The 18,786-nt window shown below is 40.9% G+C and overlaps 1 protein-coding gene across 5 annotated transcripts in view; it reads left to right on the top strand.

Moving 5' to 3' along the window:
- Positions 1 to 18,786, top strand: part of LOC133377771 (pecanex-like protein 4) — a 30,285-nt gene that overhangs the window by 3,189 nt on the left and 8,310 nt on the right. For 4 of the 5 annotated variants that reach the window (XM_061612423.1, XM_061612425.1, XM_061612424.1 and 1 more), the window contains exons 3-11: positions 2,746 to 2,800; positions 3,671 to 4,399; positions 4,655 to 4,834; positions 5,720 to 6,213; positions 7,594 to 7,694; positions 8,720 to 8,842; positions 10,902 to 11,265; positions 14,976 to 15,079; positions 16,004 to 17,058. In XM_061612423.1, the coding sequence (XP_061468407.1) occupies positions 3,708 to 4,399; positions 4,655 to 4,834; positions 5,720 to 6,213; positions 7,594 to 7,694; positions 8,720 to 8,842; positions 10,902 to 11,265; positions 14,976 to 15,079; positions 16,004 to 17,058 (3,113 nt within the window). In that variant the 5' untranslated portion in view covers positions 2,746 to 2,800; positions 3,671 to 3,707. Of the gene's footprint in view, positions 1 to 2,745; positions 2,801 to 3,670; positions 4,460 to 4,654; positions 4,835 to 5,719; positions 6,214 to 7,593; positions 7,695 to 8,719; positions 8,843 to 10,901; positions 11,266 to 14,975; positions 15,080 to 16,003; positions 17,059 to 18,786 lie in introns of those variants that run through there. The other variant, XM_061612427.1, reaches the window with a different exon arrangement.

Here is an 18,786-nt window from a genome sequence, read left to right as displayed (position 1 = left end):
CATTGAACCTTTCCTGAGCTCCTGGATCGGTAGCATACAGATATGACACCTATAAACAGGGTTGCTAGAAGCCTCTTTGATCAAAAACTGACTGTCGTTTTTGTTACATGGGACAGTATCCAACTAACTTGTTCCATCCGCAAAATGATTTATTCTTGCACAACGGAACTTCTCCTCCCCTGCCCCCGTTAAATCTGTTCTGGAGTTTCCCCAGCCCTCCAGAGCAGATTTGGGAAAGGTGCAGGCCACACCCAGAGGGAGGAGTGTGGGGAGTTCCAAAGCGCAAGTGTACATTCTTGCACTTACAGAACAAGTTTGCTGGATGCTACCCATGAAGTTTGTATCTTGGCTCCTTTCCGCAGTCATGCCTTGTGTTGTTCCCTTCGCTGCTAAGTATTTCTGTGATTTTCAAGTGTGCCTTTCTGCATACCCAGTTCCCTGCCTCAGTGTGCACATACAATGTCCCCATTTATGGGTCATTAGGCATACACAGTTGTGTACAGAGGAAGCTGCCCTGTACCATGTCAGACTATTTGTCCATCTAGTTCAGTATTGTCTACTCTGACTATGAGTGGCTGTCCAAGGTCACAGGCAGAGGTTTTCCTGCTACAGTACCTGATAAATGATCCTTTTAACTGGAGACACCAGGAATTGAGCCTGGGGCAAGTGCTCCCCCACTGAGCCGTGGCTCCGTTTGTATATGTTACAAGAATTTGTACCTAGCAACAGTCCACAAGTCAGGCGCGTATATGTTGGTTATTATTTCAAGAATTTCTACAGCGTTCAATATAAAATAGCTAAGCAGCAAACAAGAGAATACAGACATACATGATAAAATCAGTCCTAAAAAGAGTGTTAGAACAAGTTAAACCAGAACTATCACTAGAAGCTAAAATGATGAAACTGAGGTTATCATACGTTGAACATATCATGAGAACACATGATTCACTAGAAAAGACAATAATGCTGGGAAAAACAGAAGGGAGTATAAAAAGAGGAAGGTCAAACAAGAGATGGATTGATTCCATAAAGGAAGCCACAGACCTGAACTTACAGGATCTGAACAGAGTGGTTCATGACAGATGCTATTTGAGGTCGCTGATTCATAGGGTCGCCATAAGTCATAGTCGACTTGGAGGCACATAACAACAACAGAAAGAGCACAGGATTGTAATTGCCCGTTTCTTCACCAAGGGACAGAGTTTCATAATGCTGGTGCAAACATACTAGAGGTCCTGTTGTCAGTAGCCACATCCTGAACACATGGCACCGCCAGGAAGGCACTGTCAGCTGAGCGCAGGGACTCGGAGTCCTGTTGAGGCTAGCCCTGCTTCTGATCTGCCAGCATCTTAGGCCCATATATGAAGGTGCCTTACGCTAATTCTGGCCCCAGTGTATCTAGTTTGGCACTGACTCTCAGCCTGGCAGCTTAAGATCCTTTCAACTTGAGATTCTAGGGACTGTACATGGAAACTTTCTTACTTGGCAGGAGGCCACTGAGGGTTTTTTCACAGTGGTTATTCCATTACTCATATTCTGTTGACCTCTTTCACTGAAAAGTTCCATCTGCTAAGCAAGCATGAGAACAGCAGCCGTGAGTGGTAAAAGCACAGAAAACTAGGAGGGAAGAGGGAGGATATCTTGGTGAGGGAGGTAGCCTGTAAGGCAGGAGTGGGGAGCCTGTGGCCCTCCAGATGTTGCTGGACAACAAGTCCCAACATCTTGACAATCGGCCCTGCTGTCTGGGGCTGTTTGAGTCCAGCAAAATCTGAGGAGCTACAGGTTTCCCACCTCTGCTGTAGAGTATGTGTTCTCTTGGAAGATAGTTTCACAGCATGCAGTGGTTTTAATTGTAATATTGAGGGGAAGGGCAGTAGCCGAGTGGTAATGCATCTGTTGGTTTGCATGCAGAAGGTCCCAGGTTCAATCCCTGGCATCTCCAGGTAGAGCTGGGAGAGAACTGGAACCCCGGAGACCCGCTTAGAGAACACTGAGCTAGATGGACTGTGGTCTGACTCAGTATAAGTATGCAGGAGGAAAAAAGGAGGGGGAAGCCCAAGATGCTGAAGAAATTGATTTCTTGAATGGAAAATCCAAATAGATTTTATTAAAATGGAAGAAGCACAACGCGTTTTGGCCACTTGAGACTTAGCCTTCGTCAGGGGCTATAAGTAAAATCATACAATACATCTTTTAGTGGCATAATCATATAATACAGTATATAACCATACATTGCAATGAGAACAAAATGGATACTTACATAATAAATCTAAAAGGTCTATGCAAAAATGTAGGAAACAGTTGAAGATAGACCTTGGGGTTCCCCCTCCTTTTCCCCCCTGCTGTCTTTGGATGCCAACCACTCCTGTTGTTTGTTCAGTATAAGTATGACCAACTGGACTTGGAAGCTGCTATTCTGAGGCACGAGATGACTGTCATTGGTGCATGGCATTGATTGATTAAGTCTTGTGTCTATAGTTCCAGACAGACAACTATGGTATTCATGTTGTAAATCATGTGGTGGTTCCCAAGCAGAATGTAATGCATGCTGATTACCATAGCACTTAAAGTATTAAATATTACAGTAGAAAGATTTGAAATTTCACTCTGCTTTTTTTTGTTTTTGTTTTATCTATACATGTAATAATGATCATTAAAAACGGGACAGAGTGAACGTATCCAAGCCAAGGTAGTTGGGCTTTGAGGAGTGTCTTATGTTGGTGCTTCTTGTTTTAATGTCCACAGATACCAGAAAGAAGGCAGATGCCATATTGCAGATGACCAGGAGAGAGCTAATGTGGTAAGACGTTTCTAGGAAGGAGCCTACCTTCTATATAAGATATGTCTTAATCTGTGGTCTTGCTTGAGCCTACTTAAATTGCCCTGCAGTTGCCAGTTGTTTTTGAAATATTTCATGGCCTGACAGTAATATCAGTTATGCAATTTTTCATGCACATAGGGTTGCTTATAAAGAAAGGGTACATTTCCCCTAAATCAGGAATAGGGAACCTGTGGCCCTCCAGATATTGTTGGAGTCTAATTCCCAACTGTTCCAGTCAGCATGTCCAGTATTCAGGGACTATGGGAATTGTAATCTAGCAGCATCCAGAGACCACAGGTTCCCCATTCCTGACCTAAAGCTTTCCAAATACAGAAGTGATTGAGCAGTGTAAGTAACAGTTAGAGATGTGAAGGCCTGGGGGGGGGGGAAGGAAAATTTCAAGGAAAAAGTTACGTATCTATTAACTGTGTAATTCTGTGCGTGTCTTCTCAGAAGTAAGACCCATTGAATTTCTCCCAGACAAAATTGTATAGGATTGCCACCTTGGTTGTGAAATTTCCTTCACTGAAACTGTTTTAAATGGATTGGTTTACATACTTGCCAGTTGTTTAATCCTCTCCTCTAAGAAAGTGGGACACTGACTCTTAAGGCGCTAGGCAGTTCAGTGAAACCAAAGCTAGGGAGATGGGTAGCCTAAGAAAGAAGCAGCAGAGGGTGTCAGATAAACCCGATGAGATTTTCTTTTCTTCCAGATGGGGTTTTGGAAGATCTGATTTTTTTAGAATGGGGCATGCACTTCCATGCAGTTTTGAGAAATAGTGCTTTATTATCAGTGTTTAGAATGACGTGCCTTTGTTAAAGTTGCTTTTTGTCCCTTTTTCTCTTCAGAGAAAATGAGATTCATTCAAAGTCTGAGTAAATAAGAATGGGCCCAGATGTCCCTCTGCTGAATGACCACAAACAAGAATTCCTCCTGAAACGCTTTCCACAGACTGTTCTGGGTGGCCCTCGATTTAAATTAGGACACTGTGCACCTCCTTATGTCTATGTGAATCAAATTATTCTCTTCCTGATACCATGGGTTCTGGGAGGAGTGGGAACACTTCTCTATCACTTAAGTATTCTGCAAGACTGTGGCACAGCTGCTGTTTCTGGAGGACTAATGCTAGTTGCAGCCTTTACTATCCAGGCAGCAAACTTGTATTCAAGACACAAAACTGCCTCAGTGGAAAGAGTGCATACTCACAGTACCCTAACAGATGAAGATGAATGGGAGTTTTCCAGTTGTCTGGGTTCAGAGACAGTCAAATTTATTATTCCAGGCAAGAAATACATAATTAACATCATCTTCCACTCACTTGTTGCTGGGGTGCTGTGCGGCTTAGGAACTTGGTACTTACTACCAAGTAGAATTGCCTCATTATATGGAGGTAACATTGGAGGAACTGTTATGATTTTTGTATTTGGATGGGTGACAGTCTGTATTGGAGAGTACTCCTTAATTGTCAATACTGCTTCAGAGACAGCTACTTACCAAGCACTAGACACGTACGAAATTGTTCCTCTGATGCGACCTTTCTACATTTTTGTCTTCATTGCAGTGGACCTCGCTCACAGGTAAACAGTTACACACTGCCTGCAATAGCAGCTGTCTTAGAAGCTTTTTTGTTATGAAAGGTAGGATACAAACGTTTAAAGAAAGCAGTACTTTTCATTGATCCATCTTGTGTTAACATCTTTCTGTAAACATTTGTATTTAGTTACATAAATAGAAATAATCCATAACAGGGCTCAAAACCTATTCAGCAAAATGGTGGGCAGGACAACTTTATTAGGTGTAAAGAAATAATATATCTTTCCACTTTTGTCCAGATTTGTTGCTGATACACCAGCTTTAAAGCTGGCAAACCAGATTTTGCACATTGTATTTTTGTGTTTGCCTTTCTTATGGACTCTGGGGATTTTGCCCCCGCTGGATGCACTTTTTCTCTGGGGAATGGAGCAAGTGCTGGAGCTCGGTCTAGGAGGCTCACCCATGTCAAGTAACATAAGGTAATAATCATTTGACTTGTTAACCTCCTTTTAAGTGGGTAGGATTCAGCCTCATTCTTGTTAATAGATGTACATGTTTATTATTCATACGTTTTATTCTGTGATACGGATTTTAAATGCTTGGTATTTTTAATATTTTGCAAGTTGCTTTGAGAATTTTGTAAACGGGATGAACTAATAATAATTGTCGCAGCAAAAACAGTGTGTCTTGTGACATCTAAAAGGCAAAGAAATGTATTGCAGCATAATATTTCATGAACTAGAGTCCTTTTCATCAGATGCAAGAAGTGTTTTCTGAAGTTGGCAGATACAATGCATGTGGATGGTGGTAGTGGGGAACTGTAAGGAGTAAAGCAGAAAGAAATGGCCTGCATTTCACATCCTTCTGACCTCACAATTTCCCACCCTTTACAATCATGGGTGTATATACACTTAGGATAGTGTTTCATGTATCTGATGAAGTGGACTCTAGTCTATGAGAACGTATGTCATAATTAATTTCTTAGATTCTCAGGTGCCGAGAGAGTCTTTGTAAAGTACTGTGTAGTACAGCAGTAGTATCCATGTTATATCCTTAAACCACATGCAGGCTTCAAAGTATGTTTTATGAGCTGTCAATGTAGTTTGCAAAACTGCATAAGATAATAAGTTGCTAAGATGTTTTGAAAACCTTGGATGTGCCCTTGATACTCAACTCATCATGGTGTGATGTTGCCACATTATGTATAGGAGAAAGAGCAACTTGTTCAAAATCATGGCAGACAAAGAAGCTGACCCTCAGATCTGCTTGGGTGGAAGGCAAAGGCATGAAAATACGCCCAGCTCTCCAGATGTAGTGTGTAACTTCTTGCTTACCTAGTAAATCTTGTTTTGTTTGTTTCCTAGGATGCTAGTAATGTTTCTCATTTCGGTGGGAACAGCTGTTGCATCTTACTTCATGCCCAGCTCTCTTGGTATGGTCCTCTTCATGACTGGATTTGGATTTGTATTGAGTCTCAACTTAAAAGAGACTGTGATCAACTGCTTAGCTTCCAACAAGTTTAAGAATGTGTCTGCTGGTTGTAGGACACAGTTCGGATGGCGGGAATTAATTTTCTATTTGGCTGTATTGACTTTCGCTCTCCTGGAAGCTAGCCTTTTGCACTCCTTCCTTGGTTCTCAAGCATTTTCTAAAACCAGTCTCCAGGCTATTATGAGCTATGTGCTGATAGTATTACTCCTTGCTACGTGGATTCTTGGAGAGATTCAGACTGTGTACTTGTTTGGAATGTTCCGAAACCCATTTTACCCAAAGGATGTCATGACTGTGAATGTATTTGTGAAGAAACGAAAGAGGCTCAAGAAAATTGGTGTGTTCAGAAGGATTTTATTAACTGTAGGTAAGAGAGTCTGCAGCTTCCTGTTTTATGTGTAAGCTGGTGACTGAAGAAAGTCCCTGAAGCATTTTACACGTAGATTCTAAAAAATTCCATATTAGATGGAACAAGACATTGGCATTTAGATCTGGGGTTTTTCTAAATTTCCATGATAACTGCAACATTCTGTGGAATACACTGAATTACTGAATTCTCACTTAAAAATAAACCTTGATTTAATGGTAATTCTTAGGATCTAAAGCAGGGGTTCCCAAACGGTCGTCTATGGACCACTAATGGTCCATGAGTTTTGTTCAGGTAGTCCGTGGCATACGTGGATTCGTGGTTGAAGATGGGAGATGGCATGTCTGTCGCATTAAATATTCGTATTGATTTACTTGTATTTTATTGCATTTATTTCTTGTATTTTATTATATTACAATTTGAATTCTGTGTTAATACAATAAAATACAATATGTATGAAGTAAAAGAAGCAATAAAAATACAATTAAAAATCTCAAAGAATCTAGCACCTGAACTGTTGGTGTTTGTTACAGTTTTCAGAAGTTTTTAAGGTGGAAAGTCCAGGTTAAGTGTATGAGACAAAGGTCTCCTTCCTTTCTCAACCCAACCTATTTTGAAGAGATGTCCTGCAGACACATTTCATTGTTGCCAGAACTAAAACCCATTCCGAGCCTTTCATAAGATCTTAAGATTCAGTGAAATTCATCATTGCACCCTGAAAAGCACTCCTCTAGAGGACATCAGCCTCTTGGGAGCCGCGTGGCATCTGTGTAAAAGGTAAAGAACATCTCAAAAGCATTGGGTATATAATTTCTCTTAGGCCACATCTGTACCACACATTTAAAGCACTATTACACAACTTTAACACTCATGGCTTTCTCCTGGGAATTCTGGGAACTTTAGTTTAAATGTGCTGAGAGTTGTTGGGAGATCCCTCTTCCACTCACAGAGCTACAATTCCCAGAGTTCCCTGGGAAGAAGAAATGATTTTTAAACCACTCTGGGAATTGTAACTGTGAGAAGAAGGGGTTTCCTAACAACTCTCAGAACCCTTAACAAACTACAGTTTCCAGGGTTCTTTGGAGGAAAACCATGACTGTTTAAAGTGATGTGATAATTGCTTTAAATGTATGGTGCAGATGTGGCCTAGCATGCATGTAGGAATGTAAGTGCACTGTGTTTGAATTCCAGGGAGTGAATGCAACATTCATTGCTCCCTTCTTTCTACCTACCCAGGGAATCCCAAACAAGGATCTGTACAGCACGATTGCAATATTTCTGTTCTAGAACATATCCTTGTATAGAGTGATGAGGCTTACATATATACTTCTTGTATAAGAAAACATTGCTGTAACATTTTTCTCTCTCTTGTAATTTCAGTATCTCCATTTGCTATGATAGCATTTCTTTCCCTAGACAATTCTCTACATCATCTCCCATCCATATATATTTCCATTGGATTCTCAAGAGGCTTTAGAATGGTAAAAGTATTTTGTAAAAATTACAATAACATGTGAGAAAAGCACTTATTTCTAAGGAAGCTGGAACAACAAATGCTTGTGGGAATTACATTTTCCAGTTCATGAAAGGAGATGTTCATTGTAAATAAGGGGTGCCTTTGCCCTTGGTGGTAGAGAATGTGACTTGTATGTTTAAAGCTGAAAGTTTAAATTCAAGTATCTCCAGTTAAAAGGTTCCTAGGTAGCATTGGCCTAATTCTGAGGCACTGGAAAGACGCTGCCAGTCATTGGCTTTAGGCAAGGCGCTGTCCTCTGCCTCAGATACTCTGTAGTGCGGAGGAGCAGAGGCTGGCCAATTGTAATATTGTGGTTTGTAAGGATTACTGAGATAGTATATGCAAAGTGGAAAACATTTATCGAGTGCTATTTATAGAGTGCCTTTTCTATTATAACTCAAGATTCACTCTAGATAGATCACTGCTTTGATGTACTGTGTGTAAGTCTACTTATATTCTGTGGAATATTGCCATGCTTTGTGTGGAATTATCTGGTGCAGAACTCAATACACTGAGTCTGAATTTCTTGTTAAAATTCTTTGTCTTACCTGTTCCTCCTCTCTCCCAAAAGTCTGTTTTTCACCATTTTGGGTGTGGTGTTGAGAACATGGAGGCATTACATGGAGGCAGTACTTCTATAGTAGTGTAAGAATGATTGTGTAGGACAAAAATGGCAAAGAGCTATGGATTGTATCCAGTGCTGCCTGAGCAGAATTCCAGTCACAGTATGGGACTTCAATTTTCTTTCCTCCCCCTGTGTGCCCTCCCATATCTGCTCCAGAGGGTCCCCAACCCCCCTAGAGCTGATTTTGAGAGCATGTTGGGGTTGGACGGGACAGAAGAAGAAGAGGAAGTTCAGTTGTCTGCACAGAAATCTGTTGTGTTAGTGGAGCTGCGGTGTTGGATACAACCCTATATTTTTTGTTAAGTATTACATTTTTCACTCTGAGATTAAAATATCAAAAATCAATAAATGTGTCTCTCTGCTAGGTATGGCAGGATACAGAGTGTGCTCTGTTGGATATGGTGGTGGTGTCTACAGTGCAATTGCTGGTGTTCAATACTGACCTGTGGTGGAACAGAAGCATTGATACAGGAATCAGACTCTTGCTGGTAAAGCTGATTTTATTTATAATACTTTTAAAAAGCATTTCTCTTCTACCTTTCTTTGTGTGTGTGTGTGTGTGTGTGTGTGTGTGTGTGTGTGTGTGTGTGTGAGAGAGAGAGAGAGAGAGAGAGAGAGAGAGAGAGAGAGAGAGAGAGAGAGAGAGAGAGCGCAATGGATAAAAAATTGTCAATTTAAAAAACAAAAGTTAAGAACAAAAAGTTAGAGTTGGTATCCAAATAACAGTAGTGTCAAAACCTATTTTTAAAAGGCCGGACTTGAAAATGCCTCCTGGAAGACATACATCTTAGCTACCCACCAAACAGCAAGTGGCAATTGGGTCAGACAAATGACCTGAGGTAGATGCCACAACAGAAGGGCCCTGTGCCTCGTAACCTCACAGAGGGGCACAGAACAGGGCCGCAGTAGATTATCTCAGAAGTTAAGCAGATTCATATGGGTGGAGGGTGTTTCTATATATAATAAAGCTGCCATGAAATATGTGCACTTTAACTTTTAGCATTTTTATGCACTCTGTAGTATAGATTTATTGCTGCGTGTATTATAATGTATGGTCTGGCTGCTAGGAACTGTGTGCCCTTTAATATTTTTAGCCTCTATGAAAATTTGTACACACTTTTTTGTACCATGTGATACAGTATGGTTATGCAGTGGCTAATGGCTATGTTATTGTTGATATGCAAATATATTGGAATGTTATATTTGGCATTTGATTTTTTTAAACTATTGATAGTTTGTTTTATGATGACTTCAAAATGTTATAATCATATAATGAAACTGAGTCATTTGTTGGATTGTGGTGTTAAGCTTTGAAATGATTTAGGCATTGATTGTTGTAATGATATATCAAATTGCATTTTTGTCCTGTTGGGAGCCACTTTGAGCCCATTTATATGGAAAAGCAGCATATAAATTTAAATAATAAATAAATTATGATACACCTGTCCCAGGACATTCAGAGGTTTAACACTCAGGGCTAGCACGTTGAATTGAGCTCAAAGGCAAATTGGTCACTAGAAAAGATAGTATTTGTCCTGATCTGCCTACTCCACTTGACCTTGCAGCCGCATCCTGAACTATTTGAGGCTTCAAACTGTCCTTGCTGTCTTTATCTAACAAAATGTGTAGATGTTTGTATTTGTAACTAGAGATGTAAAATTTGCGGAAATTTTGAAGCCAAACTTTTTTTTTCAGAAAAAAATTGAAATTTTCAGAAAAATTGAAAAATGCAATATTAGCACTTTTTGCAGATTGAAAGTCACTTTGTTACTTTAGGAACTCAAATGTAATTATGTACAAATTGGTTTGGCATAAAACTATCACATTTGGTATATTAAAAGTACATTTTATTGAATTTCCTTTTTTAAATTTTTACTTTTTTTTGTAACAAATAGATCTACAAGATCCTGAACTGTAAGGACCCTCTTTTGTTTTTCCAGTTTATGAGAAGCATAACAACCATCAACATTAATAACAAAGAAAATTATTTATGTCTCTGCTAGTCCTCCACAATGTCAAGCAGACATAAAGCATTCATTCCCATAAAAAGAACTGAGAAAGAGGGGGGACACCAAGATTCAATGAAACATTTTATTCATCATGTTAAAATAAAACGTTCCATAATCCACATTTTCTTCATTTTTTCCCATTTTTCCAATTTTTCAGAAAAAAAAGCCTTCGATAAAGTTTTTTTCTGAATTTTTCCGTTTTTTTCCACAGGCCTTCACATCCCTATTTGTAATGTTGTGTTTTAATGTTTGGGTCATTGTTTTTTATTGTAAACTGCTTATTTTGGTATTAAATGGTATATAAATTTAATAGCAATAATAATGTTTATGAAACAAGCTGTTGCCCTACACCCTTACTTCCTAAATCAACTCATATTTTGATTCAAATTCATTAAGAGTTAAGGTTAGAAAATCATGTGATTACTAATAAAAGTTTGATCATCTTCCTTGGACATTCCAAAGACTTTAGCAAAATGAAATGCTGTAAAGGAGCCTACAATTTAAAGAAAAACTTTATTTGCTATTTCTCTCCTGCTAGGTGGGAATAATCCGGAATCGACTGTTTCAGTTTGTTTCAAAACTGCAGTTTGCACTTACTGTTCTCTTGACTTCGTGGACAGAGAAAAAGCAACGCCGGAAATCCACTGGTACCCTGATTACACTCAACATTGTCTTCTTTCCAGCTCTGCTGGCCCTCATATTGCTGTCTGCATTTCTGTCTTCCCCCTTGCTGCCACTTTTCAGTCTCCCAATATTTCTGATTGGCTTTCCAAGACCTATCCGAAGCTGGCCAGGGCCTGTGGGTGTGACAGCTTGCATATGTCCTGATACCATATACTATCAGCAAATGGTTCCAAGTTTGACTACTGCGCTGCAATCAGCATTGTCAGTTGGTAGCCTGGGTAAGTGAACCTAAAAAATATTTTTGTCACTCATTACATCACTTGCTGAAAACTGATCTGAGTACATGACAGGAGCATGATATATTGGATCCATTCTCACTCAGATAACGTTTATTGTTGTTGTTGTGATTGATTGCCTGCCCTTCACCCAGAGGTCCCAGGGTGGGTTACAGCAACTTAAAACACATAATTGCAACTGTTAAAAAAATAGCAGAAAATAGGGTGTGTTCTAAAAATATACATCTCGGGGGTCGAAAGCCAGGGTAAAAAAGTGTGTCTTAAATATTCGCTGAAAGTTGTACAATGAAGTTGCCAGGCGAACATCAGTGGGGAGGGAGTTCCACAGCTTATGGGCTGCCACAGAGAATGCCTTCTCCCAGGCCTCCACCCTCCAAGCTTCTGTGGGTGGTAGAAGTACCAAAAGGGACGCCTCCGCTGATCTCAACACCCAAAAGTGTATGTAGGGAAGGAGGCAGTCTTTTAGATACTTGGAACCTAAAAATGTAAATGGTCTGCCTTCAAGTCGATCCCGACTCATGGCGACCCTGTAAACAGGGTTTTCATGGTAAACGGTATTCAGAAGTGGCTTTACCATTTATTTTTATTTATTTATTTTATTATACTTGTATACCGCCCCATAGCCAAAGCTCTCTGGGCGGTTTACAGTAACTAAAAATATTAAAACAAATACAATTTAAAACAGATCTTATAAAAACAATTTAAAACACAATTTAAAAATTTTAAACAATATAAAACATTGGCTTCCTCCGAGGCTGAGAGGCAGAGACTGGCCCAAGGTCACCCAGTGAGCTTCTTGGCTGTGGGGATTTGAACCCTCCTCTTCCAGGTCATAGTCCAACACTTTAACCACTATACCGCACTGGGGCTTTCAACACTAACAGGAGGACCTTGAACTAGGCCTGGAAATGAACTGGCAACCAATATAGCTGTTTTAAAATGGATTATACGAGTTCTAAAAGGAACCACCACCAGTAATATGGTGGCTGCATTTTGGATCAGTTGAAGTTTCCAAGTCATCTTCAAGGGCAGCCTCACGTACATTGCAATAATCCAATCTGGAAGTTAGCAGAGCATGGAGCACTGTGGCCAAGTCTTCTCTGTCAAGAACGAGCAGGGTTGCATTCCCCCTATCTCTCCCTCGACAGATGTCATCAGCCAGGGCGACCAAGGCAGTTTCCGTGCCATGTTCAGGCCTGAAGCCAGATTGGAATGGATCCAAGTAATCTGGTTCCTCCAAGCATGCTTGAAGCTGAACTGTTACTACCTTCTCAAGCACTTTGCCCTAGAAGGGGGATATTTGCCACTGGGCAATAGTTGTTTAACCCTTCTGGGTCCAGGGAGGTCTTCTTAAGGAGGGGACTTGACCCATGAGACCAGTTTATACAAGAGCCTGTAAAATGGCCCCTGCATATCCAGAAGTCTCTAGCTGGCTGTAGCAGCTGTGGCCTCTAAAGGCTGCTGTGACTGAGTGGGGGCTTCTGAATGTATGCGGAGTGACACTGCCCTGTTGTGGCTCCCAGATCTGGAAAATTACTTTCTGGCGTAAACAGATGTATACTATAGGCATGTTCTATATAAGAAGAGTGTTCTGTCACACTATTGATGGCTTTGGTGCTAGTGTTCATGATGATTTGACATTGAGGGGGTACAGGGAGGTATGCTGGGAATTTCTTAAGGTCACGTAAAGGTAAAGGTGTCCCCGCACTTATAGTGCGAGTCGTTTCTGACTCTTAGGGCGACATCTTGCGACGTTTACTAGGCAGACCGTATATATGGGGTGGGATTGCCAGTTCCTTCCCCGGCCTTTCTTTACCTCCCAGCATATGCTGGGTACTCATTTTACCGACCACGGATGGATGGAAGGCTGAGTGGATCTCGACCCCTTTTACCGGAGATTCGACCCCTTTTACCGGAGATTCGACTTCCTCCTTCCATTGGAATCGAACTCCGGCCGTGAGCAGAGCTTTGGCTGCGTTACCGCCGCTTACCACTCTGCGCCACGGAGGGTCCTTTCTTAAGGTAAGAGAGGGCTTTTTCAATTGGGGCCCCCACCCTGTGGAACTTTGTCCCAAATGATCTCTGCTATGCCCCCTCTTTAATGAGTTTCCGCTGGGCCTTGAAGACCTGGCTCTTCAGGCAGGCTTTTGGGGTGGGCTAGATTTTATTATTCTTGTTTCCAGATTTTTAACGCTTATTGTATCTGGATGTTTATTTTGTACGTCGCCCAGAGTGGCTGGATAGCCAGCCAGATGGGCGACTAAGAAATTCAATAAATAATAAATAAATAAATAGTAAGGGCAGAAATGCGGTATGAAACCTCTTCTGGTCATGTTGGAAAGTGCAGCGCTAGGGCATGTATGCCTTGGGGATTAAAATGAGTTTAAAAATTGATTCTCGGAAAAAAATTACCTTGTCTTTAATGGGAGAGGCTTTGACTAGGCATGTCTTAGCAGGATATCACTTTATGTTTTAAGGTTAAGGTGTATTTTATTAGTTTTGGCAGCTAAGCACAATTAAGAAAACCTTTACAAAAATGTTAGCAAGAGAATGCACTCTGTCCGCTCAGCAGGATAGAAAAGGTTGTTTTAAATTTTAACTAATGTAATTGCAGGTTTCTTAGATTACACAGGTTTCTTAGATTACACTTCCCTCTGAAAGTTTTAACTGTGCCAGCTGAGATAATTTGGGCATGCCTGAATTTACTAATGAGTGGTATGCAGTCGGCTAACATCTAATGTGCCTCAAACCCCTGAGGTTGTGTCAGGGAAAGAGAATGGAGTTTACAACAAAATAGGGTTGTTAGATTCAGTAATGGGACTCTGACTGTTTTTTGTAATAGTATAGCTGTGATTAATAGTTGTTCAGAACAGATTCCTCTCTTTCATGCTGAGGTGATTCGAAAAGTTGCAGCTAGTAAAATTCTGCCCTCAACAATTATCCTTTTTGGCGGGACTCTGTGATGACAGCTTGATATTCTACTTCTTCCACTTCTGCCCTACCCATCATCTAACTCTCTTTTATTGCCATTTGGATTGTTGAACAGGTTATGTTTTCTTACTGTTTCGCTTCTTTGTTATATTCTTGTTTGTTTGAAGTGCTATATTGTACAATATTGCCAATAAACATATTAAAAAGTTACCCTTAATGTGGCTACCCTTCCCTGTAGTCATTAAAGGTGGGATTTGTTAATCCATTTGACACCACTGTGTCCACTGATGGAAATGCTCTGTTCTGAGGTTGCATTTATGTTAAAGAAAACAACCATTTCTTCAAAGTAGAAAACTTCAACGAAAGCTCATGACATCCACTCATCTCCAGTCTTCCTCGTCTAGCATCCTTCGTTTGTAACCAGTCCACAACAGTTTTCACCTCTGCAGTTTTGGGGGGAGGGGGTGCCATGTGCATGAGGGTGTGACCTGTTTTTTTAATTGTACATTTTTCAGAATGGCAAACAGTAACTCCATGCTGATGTGTTTATATAGGCTCCGATGTCACTGTCATAGCTGCAGTAGTACAGCTGAACTTCACTCTTTCTCAGTCATGTAGCCTGATGTATTAGTTTATTATTTTTATCCTGTTTTTCTTTGCAGACAATAACCATAATCTTATTTTCTGTTAAGATAACTGTTCAACAAAATAAAATGCTACAGCAGAAATTAATCCTTTTTGGGGGGGCGTTCTTTCAAAAGGGCTCTGTTCACCTGGATCTCACTACTTGTGCCGATTTCAAGACAGACTGGTATGGATCCTTGTGTTAGAAAGAGGCTTCACTTACTGTTGTCTAAACATTAAGGTGACTATGGCTAAGCCTATCTTGTACCACCACTGTGTCAAGGATAATAGTTCTTTTCTTGGTTCCTTCCTGCAGCAGTAGGTCACTATAATTTTCATGGGGTATTAACTACCTTTCTACTAAAGTGACACAAGGAAGCATAAAGTAAAAAAAAGAGAAAGTGTTCAGTGTGTCAGGATTGGATCCAGACTACCCTAGGGCAGAACTCTGCTTACAGGAATATCCAATCCCTGGAGGAAGGGGGAAAGAAATTTTTGCCCATTTCCCCCTTTTCCTCTGTAGGTGCATTGTAGAGGGTGGGGGGAAGAGGAACAGGCAAAAACAAATTCTCCCCCTCCTCTAGAGTTGTAGGGCTTTTATCCAGCTCCAAAGACTGGTACTCACACAGAAGATCTGGCTGTAAGAGAACGCTGTCTTTGTTCCATTAAGGCGGATACTATAAATACTCAGTGCTTAGATTGTGATATTTAGCTAATGTAGAGTCTTTCTGCCATTTTTGTGTTTTAAAAACAAAAGAGAAAGAAATTGAGGAATAATGTCATTTGTGAGGTGGAAATTTGCAGAAAACCCAATTCAGTTTATCTTCCAGCCTACTAATGGGGAACTTGTAGCCCTCCACATGTTGCCAGTCTGTAACTCCCATCATCCCTAACTTTTGGTCATGTTGACTGGGGCTGATAGGAGTTGTAGTCTAACAATATATGGAGGGCCACAAGCGTCCTACCTCAGCTCCAGTTAGATGTTTAATGTGATGTCCAAACAGCTGAATTTTGGTAAATGCTACCCTTTAAAACCATGATTTGAAGTGGGCCTGCAAAGTGGGATTTGGAGAACCATCTGAACTGAGATAAGGTATTTCTCTTTCTTTGTCTGTATAAATACTTGAATTCCTAGTCTGATTTTTTTTGTCGGTTTTATTTTCAGGGGTTAGAATTGCAGGAAACCTCCTGCCATACTGCTGAAGCTCACAGAGTTGATGAAATTTTTGAAATGGCCTTTGAACATGAAGAATGCAGTCAGACTCTTTCCCTCAACCATCACTGCGGGAATATTCTAACACCTTGTGATGTTCTTCCTGTGAAACTCTATTCAGATGCCAGGAACGTCTTGTCTGGAATAATTGATTCACCTGAGAACCGGAGGCAGTTGAAAGATGACTTTCTGAAAATCATCTTATGGTTGTTAGTCCAATACTGCTATAAGAAGTCAAAAACACATAGGACTCTTGAAATAAAACCCAGATTGAAGCAAGACTTGCCTCCAGTGAAGCCTCCTGAAGCTTTAAGCAAGGCAATGGAAAGTCCAAACTCCTGGAAAGATGATGATGGCTTCAGCGTGGAATCAACAGACGAGTGGACTGATGATAGCAACCTTTTTGATGTTGAACCCAGCAAAAAAGCACCCAAAGTAAGAGAAATGGCATCACGAGGAAGTACACCAAGACCTTTCTTTTCTGTTCCAGGTTCAGTTGAAATACACACCACAGAAGCTGAACTACCAGAAGCAACCAATGTGAATAAACTCTACAAAGCTGTTGTTCTTGGTCTTCCTGCTGTAGACACTGGAAAACAACAGGGAGTGATGGATTTGCCTCCTATTAAATTTAGTAATTCTTATTCTGAACTCTTAAGCATTCCTGAAGAGTGGAGAACTCTGCCCTTACCTCTTGCCAAACTCCATGAAATGAAGCAGTGGTTTCCAGAAGACTGGTACCATTTTGGCCTTCGGCAGCTAGATTTCTTTCACTTGAAAGAAAATCCCTCAGGTTTACTTGAAGACCTTATTAAAGACACTGCTTTGAAAGACTCGTATGCCCAGTGTGTCCTGTCCTGTTACGCTGCAGTGTTTGGATTAGAGGATATTCTTCCCTCTCCCACTCACATATTCAGAGCCTACAATGGAGGCCTCCCCTGGTCAGTGTGTCTGGACTGGCTAATAGGAAAGCAAGAGCTGTTTCAGCTAGCACTGAAAGGGTTCAGGTAACTAGGATAGGAAATGGCATTCTTGATAGTTCCTGTAGAGCAGGGTCAGCTGACCATTTTTTGGCTTGAGGGCCATGTTCATCCTTCAGGGGCCTGTATGCCAGTGTGGGTGTAGCCGCTTCACACTTGCTCATGCATGTACAAACACAGCTGAGGGTATGTGTGTCCATGCACACCTATATATGTTATCACTCCCTTTCTACTCACCATATGATTGCTGTAATAACTGGGGAAGGGGCAATTTGCATCTGCATCAGAGCACTGGGTTCCACACACACCTGTGCTGCTACTTTTTTTTACTTTTGCTGCCATCAAAATCTGTGGTCTTGGGGGGTCAGAAGAAATTGCTTTGTGTCGGATCAGGCCCCCAAACTGGGCTTTAGCCACCCCTGCCATAGAGGTGTGTGTGTGTACATGCATATGTTAGGGGTCTCATGAATGGCTAATGTGCGTAACACCTGGCCCTTGTGCACATTCAACATGGCTTATAAAGAATGCTGACCATGAAGAGGCAAATGTGCACATTTCCTAGTCAGTACGCTTAATTTCTTTACTTACTTTACTTTATTGATTTGTTTGCAGGACCAAAGGCCAACGCAAATTAAAACAATACATATACAATACTTTAAAATCAAATGGAGACATTTAAAAGGGAAGCATTTAAGCGGGGATCTCATGTAAGAGAACTTGCCTATGTAATATCTCGAAGGGCAATGCAATTGACCCTAAGTTTTCTTGCTGCTATTACAAAAAGAGCTACTTTGTGGGTTACTTCCAAGTTATGATCTGACATTTAAAAAATGATTTTTTCATCAAGTGAATCAAGCTGAGGGATTTCTAACCATTTACTAAGAAATCTATTTCTGGGCTGAGTATAAATTGGGCAGTAGAGCAAAATGTGGGGAAGGTCTTCCGCCGAGGGTGAGCCACAGACACAATTCATTTGGTCCTTAGGGACACCGGCTAGTCAACCTTCCCTGTCCGCATTTGGTAAGGAGAAAAAACGTAGGGCTGTAAACGCCCATCTAAGGACAAGGGGTATTGGTTGAAGGAGATAAGTAGAGCAGTGGGGGTCAAGCTTAAATCGCCAGTACCAAGGAGATACCTTTGAGTTGATGGAGGATAGCCTATCCTGGTTCATAGAGTGGAGGAATATGTATTCACGTAGAGATTTATTATTTGGCATTGCGTTGAAATCCTGCTCTAAAAGGTGGTAAGTTGATAGCAGTTTAGTTAATTTAGAGCGCCATAAGATAGAAGCGAATGGGTGGTCAAAACATAATTGTAATAATGTCCCGGGCTGGGGCCCATTGAGTGTTCTCAAAAATTTCAGAAGGGTAAAATGTATGAGAGCCATCAGTGGGGGGGAGCCCGTCTCAATTCGAGTCATCGCTGCAGAGGTTCCCACAGGGAGAGATAACAAGCGCCTGAGAAAACTATTTTGTATAGTTTCCAGGGCTGTTACGATATTATAATCCCAGCCCCATACGGCTACTCCATATAGGATTTGTGGGATCACCTTTGCTTTAAAGATCTTTAAAGTAGGGTGAATCTGACCGCCCCCGACAGGACGAGAAAATTTTAAAATTGTCCCTATTGTCTTAACCGCGTGCGATTTAATATATTGTCGGTGATATTGCCAGGAAAGGGTATCTGAAAAATAAATACCCAGGTATTTAAATTCTCGAGGTTGTTCTAACTGATGATCAGCTATATGCTAGCGAT

The sequence above is a fragment of the Rhineura floridana genome, chromosome 2 (assembly GCF_030035675.1).
Source record: "Rhineura floridana isolate rRhiFlo1 chromosome 2, rRhiFlo1.hap2, whole genome shotgun sequence".
NCBI lineage: Eukaryota > Metazoa > Chordata > Lepidosauria > Squamata > Rhineuridae > Rhineura > Rhineura floridana.
This window is presented reverse-complemented; position numbering and strand designations above follow the sequence as displayed.